Source organism: Symphalangus syndactylus, chromosome 5, assembly GCF_028878055.3.
Source record: "Symphalangus syndactylus isolate Jambi chromosome 5, NHGRI_mSymSyn1-v2.1_pri, whole genome shotgun sequence".
Classification (NCBI taxonomy): Eukaryota; Metazoa; Chordata; class Mammalia; order Primates; family Hylobatidae; genus Symphalangus; species Symphalangus syndactylus.
The window spans coordinates 27,294,756-27,314,768 of NC_072427.2; the positions used below are offsets into that span (position 1 = coordinate 27,294,756).

General features: G+C 41.5%; 1 protein-coding gene across 5 annotated transcripts in view; it reads right to left on the minus strand.

The window, feature by feature from the left end:
* CHRNA5 (cholinergic receptor nicotinic alpha 5 subunit) overlaps window positions 1–13,893 on the minus strand; it is a 30,344-nt gene extending 16,451 nt beyond the window's left edge. For all 5 annotated transcript variants that reach the window (XM_055277569.2, XM_055277567.2, XM_055277566.2 and 2 more), the window contains exon 1: window positions 13,588–13,893. In XM_055277569.2, coding sequence (XP_055133544.2) covers window positions 13,588–13,693 — 106 coding nt within the window. In that variant the 5' untranslated portion in view covers window positions 13,694–13,893. The remainder of the gene's footprint in view (window positions 1–13,587) is intronic.
* Window positions 13,894–20,013: the final 6,120 nt, after the last annotated feature.

Here is a 20,013-nt window from a genome sequence, read left to right on the forward strand (position 1 = left end):
CTGAGGAAAGGAGTTCGAGACAAACCTGGCCAACATGGTGAAACCCTGTCTCTACGAAAAATACAAAAATTAGGTATGGTGGTACACGCTTGTAATCCCAGCTACTTGGGAGGCTGAGGCAGGAGAATTGCTTGAGCCTGGGAGACAGAGGTTGCAGTGAGCCGAGATTGTGCCACTGCACTCCAGCGTGGCCAACAGAGCGAGACTCTGTTTCAAAAAACAAACAAACAAACAAATAAATAAATAAATAAATAAATGTATGTATATATGTGAATGTGAACATGGTTGGCTAAATAATTCACAGGGCCCAATGTAAAATGAAGATGAGGAATTCCTGTTCAAAAATCAGGAAACATGTGCCATTAAATATACTAAAATAAAAACTTTTTTCTTCAAAAAAATCTATTTTAGGACCTAAGTTGTTAAAAAAAAAAAAAAAAAAAGCCAAAACATAAAATGTCTTGGACACTATGGCCAAAGACTGGTTAGATTTGGGGATCAGTTATGCTTATGCTCCTACAGAGCTCAAATAAGCGTCTCTGCAGAAATGAGTTTTCAGTATTGTCTGGCCTGGGATCACTTAAGGAAATGTGAAATGTATAAAATTCAAGCATGACTTTTACTTAAGACTAATGATATTATGAAAAAAACACTTTTACTTGAAACAAAAATGTCACTGGCTTATTAATCAGCAAATATACACATAAGGATTACAGTAGCTAGTGATTGTTCTTCTCCAACCTAAAAGAAATGGTTGGAGAGAAATTAGCACTTTCACAAAATCTTCTCTTTATGATGATAGACCATGTTTTCCACAGAGATATGAAAGAACATCTGGTTACTCTAGCTGGAGGAAACCTATTTCCTGGTTCTCTTTTTCATAAATAACCTACTCCTCAAGAGTTTGTATCCTGTATCCCTGAATAACTAGTTTAATTTTTAAAAATTGTTTATTTTTTATTTCTTTATCTTGAGATGGAGTCTCGCTCTGTCACCCAGGCTGGAGTGCAGTGGTGTGATCTCGGCTCACTGCAACCTCCACCTCCCAGGTTCAAGTGATTCTTTGTGTCAGCCTCCCAAATAGTGGGGACCACAGGCACACACCACCACGCCTGGCTAATTTTTGTATTTTTAGTAGAGATGGGGTTTCACCCTACTGGTCAGGCTGGTCTTGAACTCCTGACCTTAGGTGATCCACCCGCCTCAGCCTCCCAAAGTGCTGGGATGACAGGCGTGAGCCACTGTGCCAGGCAGTAACTAGTTTAAGATACTTCATCTACAAATACTATGGAGTTTGTGTGGTGACGCCTGTAAAAGTCTCCTTATGCTGAAATGCACAGCATTGAAGATATTTAGATTAGTTTAGAAAATTATACACTAGAGTCATTCTTAATGTTTAAAAGCCATTAATTTTAGAGCTTCAAGTTAAAATGGCATTATTGAACCATTTCTCCTCTTCTAACCCTCCTAATTATAGTCCCTGAAATACCAAAAATTTAAGGGTTAAAAGTATTAATAAATAAAATGTCTTTTTTTTTTGAGACAGGGTCTCTGTCACTTAGGCTGGAGTGCGATGGTGCAATCTTGGCTCACTGCAGCCTTGACCTCCTGGGCTCAAGCGATCCTCCCACCTCAGCCTCCTGAGTAACTGGGACCACAGGCGTGCACCACACCTGGCTAATTTTTTGTATTTTTGGTAGAGATGGGGTTTCACCATGTTGCCCAGACTGGTCTTGAACCCCTGAGCTCGAGCGATCTGCTAGCCTCTGCCTCCCAAAGTGCTGAGATTACAGGTGTGAGTCACCGCACCCAGCCTAAAATGTCTTTCAATAGCATCTAAAGGAACCTTTGCCTGAGTGGGGAAAAAACTAGCTTGAATCGCTATCTCAAATCTTCGTTGAAAGAAAGTAGACAGGGTATAAATAAAATACTAATCCCAACATTCTACCTAATGAGAATCTTCAAGATACTGCTTTGTGAGTATCTTCGCAATACATCCCATACTAGAAATACCATTTTCTTAGGACACTTTATAGCAGTGTCCAGTGCAAATGTCAAAGGTATCTTAGCATAAAACCTTGATAGTGCACTTAAATTCTTCTTACAGTCATGCTTTTTTAGCTGGCTCTAAATGTTTTAAGTTTACACTGTTCACAAACCTCAGCATGTTAAAAAGGAGACAATCCAATGCATCCCCTCATTTTACAATCAGGATATATGTATGACCAGAAGGGTTGCTGCTACAGACCTCATTAACCGCAGAGCTCTGAGGGTCACCCTTGGCTTCATGCTCTTATCACCCTAACATCTTCCATCTTGTGACAACTTTCTAGATTAACTTAATGAATGCCACACCCCCGATAGCTCTAGCCCACATTGATGTTTACTTATTCATTCATTTAACAAACATTTATCAGACAGGCACTGGGAGCATACTGGTAAACAAAAGAGACAACATCGACATTTACAATCCAGTAGGAAAGACTGACACCATATGTAAGCTAAATTCTAAATAAACTGAATCAAATGGAAAAATTCTTTTTAGAAGTTGTTTTAAATAGTTAATATTTGCTCATCCTATTCAAAATGAACACTTTTTTGGCATCTCTATAGCACTACGTATAGGCTGATGACAGTAATTGCTTTTTTTTTTTTTTTTTTTTTGAGACTGGGTCTCACCCTGTCACCCAGACTGGAGTGCAGTGGTGCCATCACAGCTCACTGCAGCCTGGAACTCCTGGACTCAAGCAATCCTCCCACCTCAGCCTCCCTCCTATCTCAAGCTCCCACAGAGCTGGAACTGCAGGCGCGTTCCACCACACCCAGCTAATTTATTTATTTTTTGTAGAGACAGGGTCTCTTTTTGTAGCTCAGGCTGGTCTTGAACTCTTGGGCTCAAGCAATCCTCCCGCCTTAATCTCCCAAAGTGCTATAAGATCCACCACGCCCGGCCTTATTACATTATTACCTTTTAATTTTCCTTCCCTTCCTTGTCTTAAAAATAGTTGACTTGGGCCAGGCGTGGTGGCTCATGCCTGTAATCCCAGCACTTTGGGAGGCCGAGGCGAATGGATCACTTGAGGCCAGGAGTTCGAGACCAGCCTGGCCAACACGGGGAAACCCTGTCTCTACTAAAAACACAATAATGAGCTGGGCGTGTAGCACTCACCTGTGGTCCCAGCTACTAGGGAAGCTGAGGTAGGAGGATCTATTGAACCTGGGAGGCAGAGGTTGCAGTGAGCCAAGATTGTGCCACTGCACTCCAGCCAGGGAGACAGAGAGAGAGACCCTAACTCAAAAACAACAATAACAACAAAAAACAAACAAACAAAAAACTTGACTTCAAAAGATCCCTTACATCAAAAGGATATACAACCCAGAGAAAATATTTGCAAATCATATATCTGATAGGGGACTTGTATCTAAAATATATAAAGAACTATTATAAATCAATAATAAAAAGATTCAATAATCCAATTTTTAAATGAGCAAGAGATCTAAATTAACTTAGACATTTCTCCAAAGAAAAGCCAGTAAGCATATGAAGATGCTCAACACCTTTAGCCATCAGGAAAACACAAATCAATAACACAATGAAATAGCACTTCACACCTAATAGGATTGGCTATAACCAAAAAGACAGATAAGTTACTCAACTTTGGATATGACTTTTCTTCATCTGTGACATAGATATAAAAAAAGTACCTCCCTTATGAGGTTATTGTAAGGATTAGCTAACAGTGTAGACATAAGTGCCAGCACAGGGTCGTTCTTATTCTTCCATAAATGATTGCTAAAGTAATGGTAACTGATAAACCAACAAACATTGTCTCCAGACAGTCCTGGGCAATGGAACTTTGCAAAAATACAAAGGAAGAATATGCTTGTGGCATTGGGCACTCTTAACACAGTGCAATGATGGGTCACTATAAAGCTTTCCTCAAGTCTCTATTCTTGAAACCAAATAATAATAATTATAATACAACCTGCTAATAGCATATAAACCACATCTCAGAAAAACAAAGGACACTAAAAATAGGATAAGAACAAAAAAAAATTTAATGGGATAATTCTTCTAAAGTAGTTAAAAGTACAGCTGCTACGAGAAAAACTAAGCTGAATACCTAACAAAGGTATAGATGTGTATACAGTAATATCACTAACACTTTTATATATTTACATTTTGGTTTTACAAATTCAATTTTACTATCATTCATTGCCTAAAGTTTGAGGAACTGGGAGAATGACATTAAAAAAAATCACAGTCAAATCATTTGGTGAAACCACATTTATTTTCAAAGAAATGTAACCTTGCTCCTTAGTTTTAGTATGGTGAAAAGGAAAGGACACAGAACTACAAAGCTGAAAACCTTAATTTGAATACTTGGCACCACTAATTAGCTGTTAACCTCCATCCGTAAGCCACAATTTTTTTCTTTTTGCTTTTTTCTTTTTTTTTTTAAGACAGCGTCTCACTTGGTCGCCCAAGCTGGAGTACAGTGGCACGATCTTGGCTCACTGCAGCCTCGATCTCCTGCGCTCAAGCAATCCTCCTGCCTCAACCTCCCGAGTAGCTGGGACGACAGGCACTCTCCACCAGGCCCAGCTAATTTTTTTGTATTTTTTTGTAGAGACAGGGTTTTGCCATGTTGCTCAGGCTGGTCTTGAACTCCTGAGCTTCAAGAAATCCACCTGCCTCGGCCTCCCAAAGTGCTGGGATTACAGGTGTGAGCCACCGCGTCTGGCCCACAATTTTCTAGCTTATATAAAATAAGGATATCTGTTAGCAATATGTCAGTAATTGTTAAATGGGTATGGCAACAACTTTTTGATTCATTACTTTGGACCATTCTTGTGAACATTTTTATTTTTCCATTAAAAAACATTAATAAAAAGGAGAATCTCTGCTTAGCTGCTTCACTCTCGTCTGAATCAAATGAAATAAAGTACATTATCTTACTATGTTGGGTAGTGTCTAGGTAGTTTAAGATTTTTTAAGAAAATCTTCTTCACTAAATATAGTATGTAGCCAAAAAGATACCAGAGGATTTTTTTTTTTTTTTTTTTTTTTTTGAGACAGCGTTTAGCTCCTGTTGGCCAGGCTGTAGTGCATTGGTGCAATCTCGGCTCACCGCAACCTCCACCTCCCGGGTTCAAGCAATTCTCCTGCCTCAGCCTCCTGAGTAGCTGGGACTACAGGCATGCGCCACCACGCCAGGCTAATTTTGTATTTTTATTAGAGACGGGTTTCTCCATGTTGGTCAGGCTGGTTTTGAACTCCTGACCTCAGGTGTCCTGCCCGCCTTGGCCTCCCCCTGAGGATTTAAGAAACCAATTCTAGGCCAGGCACGGTGGCTCACGCCTGTAATCCCAGCATTTTGGGAGGCTGAGGTGGTCGGATCATGAGGTTAGGAGTTTGAGACCATCCTGGCCAACATGGTGAAACCCTGTCTCTACTAAAAATACAAAAAAAAAAAAAAAATTAGCCAGGCGTGGTGGTGCACGCCTGTAGTCCCAGCTACTCAGGAGGCTGAGGCAGAAGAATCGCTTGAACCTGGGAGGTGGAGGTTGCAGTGAGCCGAGATTGTGCCACTGCACTAAAGCCTGGGTGACAGAGTGAAACTCCGTCTCAAAAAAAAAAAAAATTCTAGGAGCATTTATTTGATAGTGCTTTGTTCTGGCATTTTTCCACAAAGAATCGTGATTTTCTTATCAAAAGGTAATGATTTGGAAAAAAGTCAACCAACATGTTCAGCAGCTAAATGTGGATATTAGCAGTCTTTTGCCAACCTGCAGATAAAAACAGACATTAACTATAATTTTAAGTTTCTGTCACAAATTATTCTTAAATCTTTAGCATCTCCTACAACTTGGCCACACTAGAGCCTAATGTGATATCTCATTCAATTCATTCATTAATTCAACAAATGTCAACTAGCTGCTTACTGTGCCAACCTCTGTGCCAGGTGCCAGAGGGAGAGCAGAAAACAAAGACCTGGTGCCTGTCTTCCTGGGGTACAAACTTGCACATTTATTTACCTTATTATATCATACTTATAATTCTATGGCTATGCAAAGTACACCCCACAGTGAGAATGGCGCCCACACCACTGCAGCTCTGGAGTCTAACACAGGATTTCTCAACTTGGCACTACTGACATTTTGGGCTGGACAATTCTTTGTTGTGGAGGGCTGTCTTGTGCCCGGTATTTTAGCAGCATCCCTGGCTTCTACCCACTAGACATACCACCGCCTCACATGACAACCAATCGTGTCTCCAGACGTTGCCAAATGTTGGTGAGGGGGAGCAAAACTGACCCTTCTTGCGAAACACTGTTGTAACACTAGTAGCTAATAAGCAGCAGAAGTAGAACTAGGACCCAGATTTATTTTGTTTTTTTCTCAAAATAATGCTATAATTGCAAAAGTAATGTGTGGTCACTGTCAAAATTCAAATCCAGAAGCTCATAAAGAGTAAGAATTCTCCCTCCTCCTCTCCTTTGCCTTCCTTCCAAGGGTAACCATTAAGTTTGATGTGTAGGTATTTTAAATTACATGCATGTTCACTCACACACAGAAACATGTTTTCCTCTAAGTTCTGCAACCTTTTTTCATTCAATACTATATACCAGCCGGGTGTGGTGGTTCACGCCTGTAATCCCAGCACTTTGGGAGGCTGAGGTGGGGGATCACCTGAGGTCGGGAGTTCGAGACCAGTGTGACCAACGTGGAGAAACTCCGTCTCTACTAAAAATACAAAATTAGCCAGGCGTGGTGGTGCATGCCTGTAATCCCAGCTACTTGGGAGGCTGAGGCAGGAGAATCGCTTGAACCCGGGAGGCAGAGGTTGCAGTGAGCTGAGATCATGCCACCGAACTCCAGCCTGGGCAACAAGAGCAAAACTCCGTCTCAAAAATAAATAAATAAATAAATAACACAACTATATAAACTATATATCAGTAGATGTCCAACTATCTCCAGTCTTCCTTCACAAGCTGCAAAGTGATCATTATGAGTGCATTAGACTTTAAGTTTTCACCACTGATTGGCATTTATAGTCTTCAGTTTTTGGTTATTTCTAATAATGCTACAATGGGAAAAAATGCTGTAATTAACAAATCTCTTTTTTCATACTGATGCAAAGATTTCTATAGCAATGATTCTCAGAAGTAAAACTGCTGAGTCAAGGGGACGCACATTTTAAATCTTGCTAGGTGCTGCCAATATCTTCCTTTTCTTCTTCACAGGCTGCCATGAGAAGGAAATAAGATAACATACCTAAAAAGATTTGAAGAGTGTGTATATTATACCTCCCCAATTCATAATCAAGGCATTCCTGGAGCAGTTAATCTACCCCTGAAGTCTCCTTGCATCTTTTTATAAGTTAGCAAAAAGTGACTTGTACTCTTTTGAAAAAAAAAAAAAAAATCCTCTTTGCAGCAGTCCTAGGAGGGCTATTTTAAGCAACAGCAAGATAAAGCAGTGAACGTAACCATTTTGTAAACGAGGGAAAATGTGTACTATATCCAACATTTTCAATGTGACAAACAAGAATGCTTACCAATCATTATTTTAAGTATTACAGATAAAATATAGAGGGATTTTTTTCACTCTAGGATTTTCATTATATTTTATATTGATTTTTCTCACACAATTATAGGATAAAGTTACACTGTAACTGCTATGCCTTAGTAAACTTAATATCTTACCCTGACTCTCAGAACACTTGCAGTAAGAAAATGAATGACCTTAGGTGGTATTAATTTAGGTGCAGTCAATAGTTCTCAAGGAGACGAGACAACTTGCACACTTTAAAAAAAAAAAAAAAAGGCTGAGCATCATCAGATCAAGTAAATGCAAAGTTCATTATCTTAATTTGGGGCTATAAATCTCTCAACAGGCAATAAATATGTATTATGAGCTAGTATATTTACAGTATTATGGAATAAAATACCTAATGGTGCATGAGGTTGCCTGTATGACCTTGGAAAGACTCTTCCAAATTTCCCCCTTAGAGATGTCCAGTTATGAATGAATACTAAGGACTGGAAGAAAATATGGAAAAGTGAAGACAGCTGCTTTGTTAGGACAGCAGGATAATGCTTGTTTTCTTAGCTTCTATTAGCCTTACATTGTTTGGGCTATAATTCATTGTAAATTCACTATTTCCATAATTACTTTCATCGGCTTCCCTTGAGAGTTCACCCAGTTGGTATGAATGTGGAATTTTCTACAATCTTGCTACTTAATTGTGATACACTGACCAACAGTATTCACATCACCTGGGAGCTTGTTAGAAATGCAGAGTCTCAGGCCCTGCTTCTGACCTACTGGATCAGCATCTGCGTTCTGAGGGAATTCCTGCGTACATCTAAGTTTCAGAAGCCCTGGTCGACAAAACCTAGAGAAGTGGTTCTCAAGGGGTAGCAAATGTGAAGAACAATTTTGCCCCCAGGGCACACTTGACAATGTCTGGAGACATTTTTCAGTGGGTGCTACTGGCATCTCATGGCTAGAGACCAGTATGCTGCTAAACATCCTACAAGGCACAGGACACCCCCTCTCTGACAACAAGGAATTGCCCAGTACAAAATTTCAGAGGTTGAGAAATCCTGACCTAGAGGAAAGAGTTTTGCCTAATTCCATATACATAGTTGACTGTAAAATAAAAATGAAAATAAAACCAGATTTAAAAAAAAACCTAAAAGTTCATATCATCTTTTTTGTCAGAATTCAAATATTCATATTTAACTCCTATTTTTACTGGTAAAAGGCTATATTTTATAATCACACTTGGGAAGAGAAGAACATGAAGTCACTGAATTAAACACAGTAGGAGGGGCCGGGCGTGGTGGCTCACACCTGTAATGCCGGCACTTTGCAAAGCCAAGGCGGGCAGATCATTTGAGGCCAGGAGTTCAAGACCAGCCTGGCCAACATGGTGAAACCCCGTCTTTACTAAAAAAAAAAAAAAAAAATACAAAAATTAGCCGGGTGTGGTGGCGCATGCCTGTAATCTCAGCTACTTGGGAGGCTGAGGCACAAGAATCATTTGGACCCAGGAGCCAGAGGTGGCAGTGAGCCAAGATCACGCCACTGCACTCCAGCCTGGGTGACAGAGCAAGACTCTGCCTCAATAAAAAAAATAAATAAACAGTAGGACAAACAATATCATGTTTCCTCAAAAGGAGAACAAAACATCTAAATAACATTTTTCATCATAGAACGGAAAAGGATAATTTTAAATAATCCTTTCTATCATATTGTCATTATAAAACTATACCCAGGCCAGGCGCAGTGGCTCACGCCTGTAATCCCAACACTTTGGGAGGCTGAGGCAGGCGGATCACCTGAGATCAGGAGTTCAAGACCAGCCTGGCCAAAATGGAGAAACCCCATCTCTACTAAAAATACAAAAATTAGCCAGGCATGGTGGCACATGCCTGTAATCCCAGCTACTTGGGAGGCTGAAGCAGGAGAATCACTTGAACCCAGAGGCAGAGGTTGCAGTGAGACGAGATCATGCCACCGCACTTCAGCCTGGGTGACAGAGCGAGACTCTGTCTCAAAAAGCAAAAACAAAAACAAAAAAACACTATACCCATGCTGTTCTGTGGAACAGATGTCTAAAGAAACAAATTCTAAACTTCTTTCAAAAACAATTCCAGGCCAGGCACAGTGGCTCACCCCTGTAATCCCAGCATTTTGGGAGGCCGAGGCGGGAGGGTCACAAGGTCAGGAGATCGAGACCATCCTGGCTAACATGGTGAAACCCCATCTCTACTAAAAATACAAAAAATTAGCCAGGCATGGTGGCGGGTGCCTGTAGTCCGAGCTACTCAGGAAGCTGAGGCAGGAGAATGGCGTGAACCCAGGAGGCAGAGCTTGCAGTGAGCTGAGATTGTGCCACTGCACTCCAGCCTGGGCAACAGTGCAAGACTCCGTCTCAAAAAAAAAAAAAATCCAATATTTAACAACTCTAATTGTCAACATGCTTATTTAATAGTGAACTTAAACTATCATCTGATAATTTAATTCCAATGCTTTAAGAAAAATAATGCTATTAGAAAAAAGTTCTGTACTGAAATTATTGAACTAAAACTTCATATCCTAATTATAAAAAATTACTTGCTAGATCTAATTTGTAGATTATAGGTTGAAAAAAAGCTATTCTTACAATTGACTGAAAACCTCAGAGTTCAACCCATAGGCTACACTAATACATGCAGGTACATCTGCAATGTATCAGGAAATACACAGACAAATGAAATCCTACCCTCCAGTTGCTCAGTCTAGTTCACATATTTAGTATTTCTCGGAAATCAAAATAATTTTAAATTGCAAATTAAATTGTGTATAAAGTTTATGTAAGGATATATATATAACGAAAGTAAAACTGACAGTCACTATGTATGTATTTGTTAGCTTCTGAAAATGTTAATGAAAATGACTAAAGATGAGAAGAAAAAATCTTTCATAGCTCTCATTTTCTATGAATGATTTCATTTTCCTATTTTGTTTTCAGCCACTACATATACTAATTAAAATTAAGTTTCAACCATTTAAAATGTCACATAGCGTGCAGCCATAAAAAAGAATGAGTTCATGTCCTTTGCAGGGACATGGATGATGCTGGAAACCATCATTCTCAGCAAACTAACACAGGAACAGACACCAAACACCGCATGTTCTCATTCGTAAGTGGAAGTTGAACAATGAGAATCCATGGACACAGGGAGGGGAACATCACACACCAGGGTCTGTCGGGAGGTTGAGGGCAAGGGGAGGGAGAGCATTAGGACAAATACCTAATGCATGCGGGGCTTAAAACCTAGATGACAGGTTGATAGGTGTAGCAAACCACCATGGCACATGTAAACCTATGTAACAAACCTGCACGTTCTGCACATGTATCCCAGAACTTAAAGTAAAATTTTTTTAAAAAGTTAAAAAAATAAAATGTCACACAGCCAAGAAATATAACCATTGGCTTTAAAATGTCACATAGCTAAGAAATATTAAGAAATATAACTAGCTAGATAGTTAATGACTATCTAATTTCCATAATCACTGTCCCAATCACAGGTCAGTTTAAAATGCTTGTATTATCTTAATGTACTAGTTCATTATACTTTAATATATTATACTTTAATTGTCTCCTGAGCCACTTTCCATAACTCTGTGACCGTTCATCAGCCAAATAATGGCTGCTGGCTGACTAGATATTCTCTTTACCTGGGGACTGGCTCACAGAAAACCATAGAGAAAGGTTACTATTAAGAACCTAAGACGAATATGAAAACAATAAATTGTAAAAATAAAGGTAATTATAGGTGAACTTAAAAAACTTAAAGTTGACTTAAAAAACATCTACTACCGCCCTTTCATTTTAAAGAGAGAGAAATAAAGAATCAGCAAGGTCAAGTAATACATCCAAGGAAACACAGCGAGTGGCAGGTCTCCTGTTTCCAGACAGTACTTTCAGCCACCCACATGCAACGACAGTTGTACGCAAATGCATATTAACTGTTAAGAGCAAGTGTGCAATTACATCATCCATTCAATATCACTTTGTTCTTCAAGATGATCACTTCTAAGAGCACACAGAATCTTATAATTTTCGAGGTGGAAGGGGGATCCTTTAATGGCCCCTCACCATACAGATGGGGAAACTAATATCCAGAGAGGTAATACTGTTCCACTCCTTCCTTGCGCAAACCTTCACTGGGCTCCTACATTAAGGTAGGTGTTGGCGATACAAAGATAAACAAGAATCACAGTTCTTAAGGAGCTTACATGGAACAAGGAAACAGAAGTGCGATACAACCAGATGGTTATTATGAGAGAGATATTAACTAAGTGGGGCAGAAAGCAGGAACTAATCGATTTCACTTTGTTATAACACTGAACACCATGCATGAAAGGAGATAGCTATTTACACTATTTAATGCTTGGCTACGGTGTTTTATATTAAAAGACATGAAACAGATTTTTAAAGTTCAGTTTCATCAAAAAGGGTAGAGAACTACCATTTTCTCGAGTGTCAGGCACTGTGCCTGGCATTTTATATGCATTATTTAATCCTCAAAAGAACTCTGAGAGGTAAGCATGATTATTATGCCCATTTCTTTTCTTTTTTGAGATGGCGTCTCGCTGTGTTGCCCAGGCTGGAGTGCAGTGGCGCGATCTTGGCTCACTGTAACCTCCGCCTCTCGGGTTCACGTCATTCTCCTGCCTCAGCCTCCTGAGTAGCTGGGACTACAGGCGCCCACCACCACGCCCGGCTAATTTTTTTTGTATTTTTAGTAGAGACGGGGTTTCACTGTGTTAGCCAGGATGGTCTCGATCTCCTGACCTCGTGATCTGCCCGCCTCGGCGTCCCAAAGTGCTGGGATTACAGGCGTGAGCCACCGCGCCCGGCCCGCCATTTCTTAAAGAAGGGAAACAGCTGAGAGAAGTTCGTCCAGTCAGGATGCACCAGAGCCATAATTTGAACACAGGTTTGCCTGGTTCCAAAATCACATTCCTTTCTTTCTGTTTAACTCTCTCTGCCCAGGATTTTCTTAATTTGTTTAAATCACCCTCCATCTTATTTCTCTTCGGTCTACACTAAGCAATACATCCTGCAATGAATTATTCTAGTCTTATTACTTCCTAAAGTCAGAAGCCATTGATTAAAAACCTTAACAAAGGAAAGGCAAGAAAAGGTTCTTGCAATATTTCCCCTATTTAAGAAACTCACTCATAAAACCTGAAATACAGACGTAGTGAACTTCTGCAATCATATCTTGCTTAACGGATGCTTAGCTTTTCTACGTTTAGATCACACCATAGCTGCTCCACAAACGTGTTTTTCTTCAAGGTATTGAGAGAACTGACTCTAAAACTTTCCCAAGCACTTGAAACAAGTAGGACTACGCGATTTCTTTTGTTGTTTCCATTCCTGTCCAAAATCTCTTGAAAAACATCAGGCTGAAAAAAGCTGGGCTCTAAGGAGCTAGTGAGGAACTTTGGATGCAAACGATTAGCTCCGAAGCCAGGGAAGTCGGCAGCCTAGCCTGCTAGAACACACACTTTTCATCTCCGGCGAAAGGAAAGGTTTTCAAATGCTTCGGTGGGTGGGGGACAGGGATGGAGGAAGAGGAGGAGGGCAGGAGGTGGAAGATAAGTCCCAACCCCTAGAATGAAACCCAGAGACTCTATATCCCGTAAATAGGCAACAAAATGGGAAGCTTGGCTGCCACCACGACAGGAAAGCCCTGCTGGACAAGAATGGCATCTTTTACTGAAAAAGTTGTGTGGAAGTATACGCTAAGCTAGCCTCGTAGTCTCCAGCGATGCAGGTCGTGGAACAACAACGAAAACCCACCCAAGTGGCCTTTTCTCTGCATTTAAATGAGCAAATCTGGACATTTAAACTGCAAGCTCACTCCAAGCCCCCAGGAGAAAAAAACCCACCTCCCCTCGCAATCAGGTTTTCCGGCGGCCGTGGCCTGGCAGCTTCCTGGGCACCGCGATGCGGAGCCCGGGCCAGCCCCCGCTCCGGCCCGCTGCCCCCCGCCCCGCCACTCTGCAGCCCGGGCTTACCTCCCTGCGCGCCGCCCGCCGCGCCCACCAGACCGCAGCGCCCCGCGACCAGCTGGACCAAGAGCAGCAGGCGGAGCTCGCGCGGCCCCGAACCCCGCGCCGCCATCGCCCCGGGCCCCCGCGGGACCGCGGGCAGCCGCCTCTCGACCGCTGCGCGGGGAACGCGAACTCTTGGGGGATGGAGCACGGAGTGTGAGTCGTGAAACAAAACGAGGGCAGACGCAGCAGACTGGCCGCTCCGCGCCTCAGCTCCCGCCGGGACAGCAGCCTCAGCCTAGCAGCTTCGGGCGAGCTCGGGACGCGTGTAGAAGCTCCCGGCGCCTGGCCCCGCCCAGAACCACCCCGGCCCCGCCCCTATTTCCCTCTGGCCCCGCCCAATCCTCGCCTTGTTCCTTCTGGCCCAGTCCCGTCTACTCATAGCCCCGCCTCCGATCCCCACCAACCCTTTCCCCACCCCGCCCTGCCTCTGGTCCGACACTGCCTGCTCCTAGCTCCTCTTTTTCCACGCCTGGCCCAGCCCCATCGCCCTGGCCCCCGCCTCCAGGCCTTCCGTCGGGCAAGTGTGACCCTGGAGCAGAGTTCCAGGAAGGCAAAGACTTGAGGCTGGCATCGCAGGAGCGTCCTTCTCTAACCACCGGATGTCCTTGGCCAAGTCACTGCACACCTTAAGATAACAGCTATGCATTGATGTCTGCTCTGTGCTCAGCACCAAAAGGGGAAGCAGAGGGACAGATTGCTCCCAGCTGACAATGTAAATAAAGTAATTCCGAGTTGTGATCAGAGCTGCGAAAGAAACAAGCTGGAGGCTGGGGCAGAATCACAGTGGTGGGGGACTTGTTCCAGGCTGCAGCGCTCTCCATGGGACCCGCTGCCCATTCAAGTCTTTCTCACCAGGAACTACCAGTCGCAGCTTGACTGCCTCCTGGGGCTGTCGTGCCAGCCAGGGGGTCCCCACCAGAAGACGTGTGTTGTGGACCAGCGAGACAACCCTGGGCAAGTCACCTTCCTCTCTGGGCCTGTTTCCTCGTCTGGAAAAGAGGAACCGAGGCAAATAAACTAGAGGACTCGGGAAGGTACAGCTCTGACACTCAAGCCATCCCCAGAAATGATATGCAGTCGCCTCAAACGTGGGAATCGCCCTCCGTGTTGCCATCAATTAACATTTGTAAATATTAGTGACTCCATCTGCTACAGACACTTAGCAACTCCGGTGGAGATTGGTGCTGACTGCTGGAAACCCGTCTCAAATCCCTCCAGACCCTATATTTCATCCTCTCTGTCCATAATTAATTAGAAAGCTTCATTTGGCTGAAGGGATTCAGGCGAATTATCTTTAAACTTCAGTGGCAGAGGGAGCCGCTGACTCTTCACAGAACGCTTTATGGAGTTGACACCTCTAAGACTCATTGTGAGCAAAAATTTCACTCCAACCTCCAGACTAGTAAATCTGTGAAAAACTAAACCTGGTTGCAAAGAATCTAAACAGCAAAATTCAGTGCAGATGCTCTTCTTAGGTCCAACTGCAGCTAGAAAAATGTAAATTACATCCAATGGAGCCAATCTGTTTAAACAAGACTTAAACAAAGGGGCCACAGAAAAGGGATGCACAAGATGTTAACCAACTTAGTAATTAACTGCACTTCTGCACAGAAATGAAAGACAGTACCTATCATCGTTTCACTGCAAATTTACATTTTACTCTGAAGAATTTATGGGACTTATAGGCACTTATGCAATTCATCCTAACAGTGTTTGGATGACTTTAAAATGTTATTCTGCTTTTACAGCTAACTGATTTGAAACAGAGGAGTTGAATAACTGCTGAAGGTCACAGTACCTGTCAGTGGCAAAACTAGAATGAAATGGTTGTTAGTGCAGCCACTGCAAGTATAATTGGAACTCCTAGATGTTATATCAATAATCATGAGAATGATGGTTATTTACATAATCTGTGAAAAACACTATTAATTGTCGCGATTAAGTGAAAGGCAAAGCGTGACATTTGTTGGGCATTTTAAAATCCAAGCAAATAATCAGAATATAATGTCTACATCTTAGATGGTTTTTCCAGGGGGATATGCCATTAATCATGGTTGCTTGATGTGGTGCTACACCTGACTCTGATAACAGGCATCTTCACACTGCTAGGAGACATTAGCTGACCAAATGACAATGAAAATTGCTGCTGTTGCTGCAGCCACCACCTACAAAGTACCCCTAAAGTGGCATCTATCTACCAACTTTCTGAGACTTAGCCAAAGGGAGTATTACACAGTTCTTGCATCCCAGACACCACCTTTTCCTCTGAAGATTGTGGAATTTTTATTACACTTTCCTGTCTTCACTTATCCTTCCTTCTCCCCTTTTCTGAATATCCAAACCCACCCTTTCTTCAAGGCTCATTTCAAATGCCACCTGCCTTCTCTTTATCTATTTCTCTATAATTATGTTCTCTACTAGATAATGGGTTTCTCAGCCTAGCGGCTATGTCTTTTTTTTTTTTTCCTAGTAGAGACAGGGTTTTACTCTTGCCCAGGCTGGAGTGTGTAGCAGTGTGATGATAGTGCACTGCGGCCTCAACCTCCTGGGCACAAACTCAAGCGATCCTCCCCCCACAGCCTATCAAGTAGCTGGGATTACAGGTGTGCACCACTACAACCAGCTAATTTTTTTTAGTTTTGATTTGTTTGTTTGTTTGTTTGTTTGGTAGACAGAAGGTCTAACTATGTTGTCTGGGCTTGTCTCAGACTCCCAGGCTCAAGAGATCCTTCCACCTTGGCCTCCCAAAATGCTGGGATTAGGAGTGTGAACCACCATACCCAGCGGGGCTATGTCTTGTTCACTTTTATAATACCCACTTGCTAGTCAGTACCTTGCCATAGAAAGTAGAATTTAATAATTATATTAACAATGCTAAGTAATGGGGACTGTAAGAAGTTAAACACTTTTTAATATGCTAGTTCATTTAATCTCAATATTACGGGAGTGGTACTTTTATTATCCTTGTTTTGGCCAACACCTTCTCAGTTCTCTTGGCAGGTTCCTCCTCTTCTACCCAGGCTTTGCAGGTTGGAAATTCCAGAGGCTCAAATCTGGGACCTATTCTGTCTCTGTAAACTTCCCCCCTCAGTGATCTTATCCATTTCCCTGGCTGTAAATACCATCCATATATTGATGATGACCAGATTCATACTCAGATGGGTGCTGATCTCACCTCTGAGCTCCAGTGTATTTGACTATGTACTTTACATCATAATCACTTAGTTATGTCGCTTAAGATGTCCCAAACCATGTTATCCTCTCAGCCTTCCCATCTCAATCAGTGGTACCACCATATGACTCAAGCTAGAAAACTGGAAGTCATCCTTAGTTCTTCCCTCTGCTTCACCCACCAAGTCTAATTCAACCTTAAGTGCTATTTACCTGGAATTTATTTATTTATTTATTTTTATGTATTTATTTTTAAGAAGGAGTTTCACTCTTGTTGCCCAGGCTGGAGTGCAATGGTGCAATCTCAGCTCACTGCAACCTCCGCCTCCCGGGTTCAAGTGATTCTCCTGCCTCAGCCTCCCAAGTAGCTGAGATTACAAGCATGCGCCACCAGGCCCGGCTAATTTTGTATTTTTAGTAGAGATGGTGTTTCACCATGTTGGTCAGGCTGGTCTCGAACTCCAGGTGATCCACCCGCCTCGGCGTCCCAAGGTGCTCGGATTACAGGTGTGAGCCACCGCGCCTGGCCAGCCTTGAATTTATTTTGAATCCATCTCTTGTATCTCCTTTCCACTCCTAGTTTATTCAAATGCATCTCTATCTTAGACTCCTGCCCCAGCCTCTCACTGGGTCTCCTTCCCTGCATCCTCCAACACACTCTGCAGATGGCAGCCTGAGTGATTGTCTTCAAACAGAAACAAAATCCCAAGTCCTTGTCATGATTCTTAGAGGGGCCCCTGCTACCCTCACGAACTCCACATCATACCCCTCCCCTTTGCATACTAAATTCCAGCTACATGAGCCCCTTCGGTCCAGGAACCACCAAGCCCAGTCCCACCTTAGGGCCTTCACACATTCTGTTCCCCCTGCCTGGACTAATCTCTCTCCACGCCTCCTCCTCCTCTGCCTCGCCTAACTCCTACTCCTCCTTCAGCACTGGGCTGATTGTCACTTCTTGTATGAAAGCAATCTCTCTAAGTTGGGCCCTGTACTCCCTCCGCTCATTACTTTCACTGAATAAATGAATGTTAACTGGTTTTCCAAAGATCTGAGAGCTAGCGAGCTAGAAAATAGTGGGCAGGGATTCGAATCCAGGTGACCTGACTTCAAAGACTTAACCATTCACTAAACTAAAGTTAATCTCTTTAAACCCTATTACTAACTTTTAAAACAGTGCCATAAAACCTGCCTCACAGAATGTAAAGTTCCTAAAGTCCTTAGCACAGTGCTTGAGTGTTCAATAGATGGTAGCTATTATTATTTACGTAGCAATTATTCTCTGACGTACTTTCATACTTACAAAACCCTTAAGTAAAGGGCAGTTGGTGCTTTGGAGTTAAAAAGAGTGCATGGAAAGGGAATTAGGAGGCCAAATAAATAGCAGAAATCAAAAATAAACATTGTCATCTGTGAGTGGTATGGCCTAATGAGTTGTCTTTTATATCAATGTTGTTCACTTTTCTTTTTTATAATGGGGTCAGCTGAGCTAAATTCAGAGCTAGGCAGCTTCTCTGGAACTTCCATTCAGCACTTCTATTATGGCTTGGTGATAAATTCTGCTGTGAGCCTTTAAGATGAAAGCCAAACTGAAAAGTTAATTAAAGATAAAAATGGATGCTGTCAATTTTACTGCTGAAATTAAATTCATTTTCACAGATTAAAAAAAAAAGCAAGTTTTGATGGGATATTAAAATTCAATCCTTCATAAGAAATGATATAAGTAAAGGTCTCCTTCAAGGGCTATTTCAGTGACCACAATCAAAATGTAAAAGTACAGGCATATTTTAATGTGGAGAGCTTTAAAAAAGAAAATTAATTTGCCACATTTTTATTAGATTGTAATAACTAAATAGTAATGCATAAAACCAAATATCACAAAAATATAAGCCATATATAAAACTAAGCCTTTGCAATAGAATTTAATAATTGCATATATATCACACAATGTCACAGGTTCAATTACCAATAGAAAAACGCATGTTAACAAGGAAATGGCAGTTCAGCTACCAAATATTTTTTTTTTTTTGAGATGGAGTTTCACTCTTGCTGCCCAGGCTGGAGTGCAATGGCGTGATCTCAGCTCACTGCAACCTCTGCCCCCAGGTTCAAGTGATTCTCCTTCCTCAGCCTCTCAAGTACTGGCATTACAAGCATGTGTCACCACGTCTGGCTAATTTTGTATTTTTAGTAGAGATGTTTCACCATGTTGGCCAGGCTGGTTTCGAATTCCTGACCTCAGGTGATCCACCCGCCTCGGCCTCCCAAAGTACTGGGATTATAGGCGTGAGCCACCACACCTGGCCTACAAAACATTCTTGTTAAAAATGAAGATATTGTTTTTTATTTTAATAAAGTGCAATACAATATCCCATGTCCCCTAAATGTTGAAAGCTTTTAAATCTGGAAGTGATGAATTACTTTATAAAATAATTTATCTTTTTAAGACAAATATGAATTTCCATAAAGTCCTTGAGTAGAGTAATAATTTTTAATATGCAAAAGTTCAACATTTGTCTACTAAATAAAGACATCTTATTAGGAATATATAAATGTGTGTAATATAAATATGAATTGTCTGTTCTCCATAGATGAGATATACTATTATAAATGTTAAAATGAAACTTATGCTTTTAATTTGGTATCTACAAGATAAAATCACAAATATTCAATTCTGTGCGAAAGGTAGAATTGGAATATTTTTCTAATATCAAATATCTAGCCTCTATCTCTCCCTCAGGCTTTCTATTCTGGATATGAGAGGTATTTATAGAGACTGCTATGTATACCAGAAGTGAATCCAAACTACAAATTATACTGCAGGTTTAGACCACAAATGTTCCAGATATTTGTGGCTATAGACCAGCAGAACGGCCATCTTAGAATTTAATGTATTGATTGCCAAATTATTTGTTCCCAGATTAATTCCCCTTCAGTCAAGAGATATTATGAAATTCTGATCCTCAAAAGCACAAAAAAATCCAAAATTAAATATATTTCATTTCCATGTGTAATTTGTAAACTGCCATATATTGCTTTTAGGGAAGTGATGGTAAAATGAAGATAGAGCTGCTTCTCAGATATGGTTTGGAATCTCTGCTTTAATTATCGTCTCTTCTAATTTATTTAGCAAGGGTTCACTTTCTCATCTAGCTTCATTTCCCGTGGAATACTAATTGACACCAAGGTTTCTATAGGGATAAGAAACAAGACCAGATG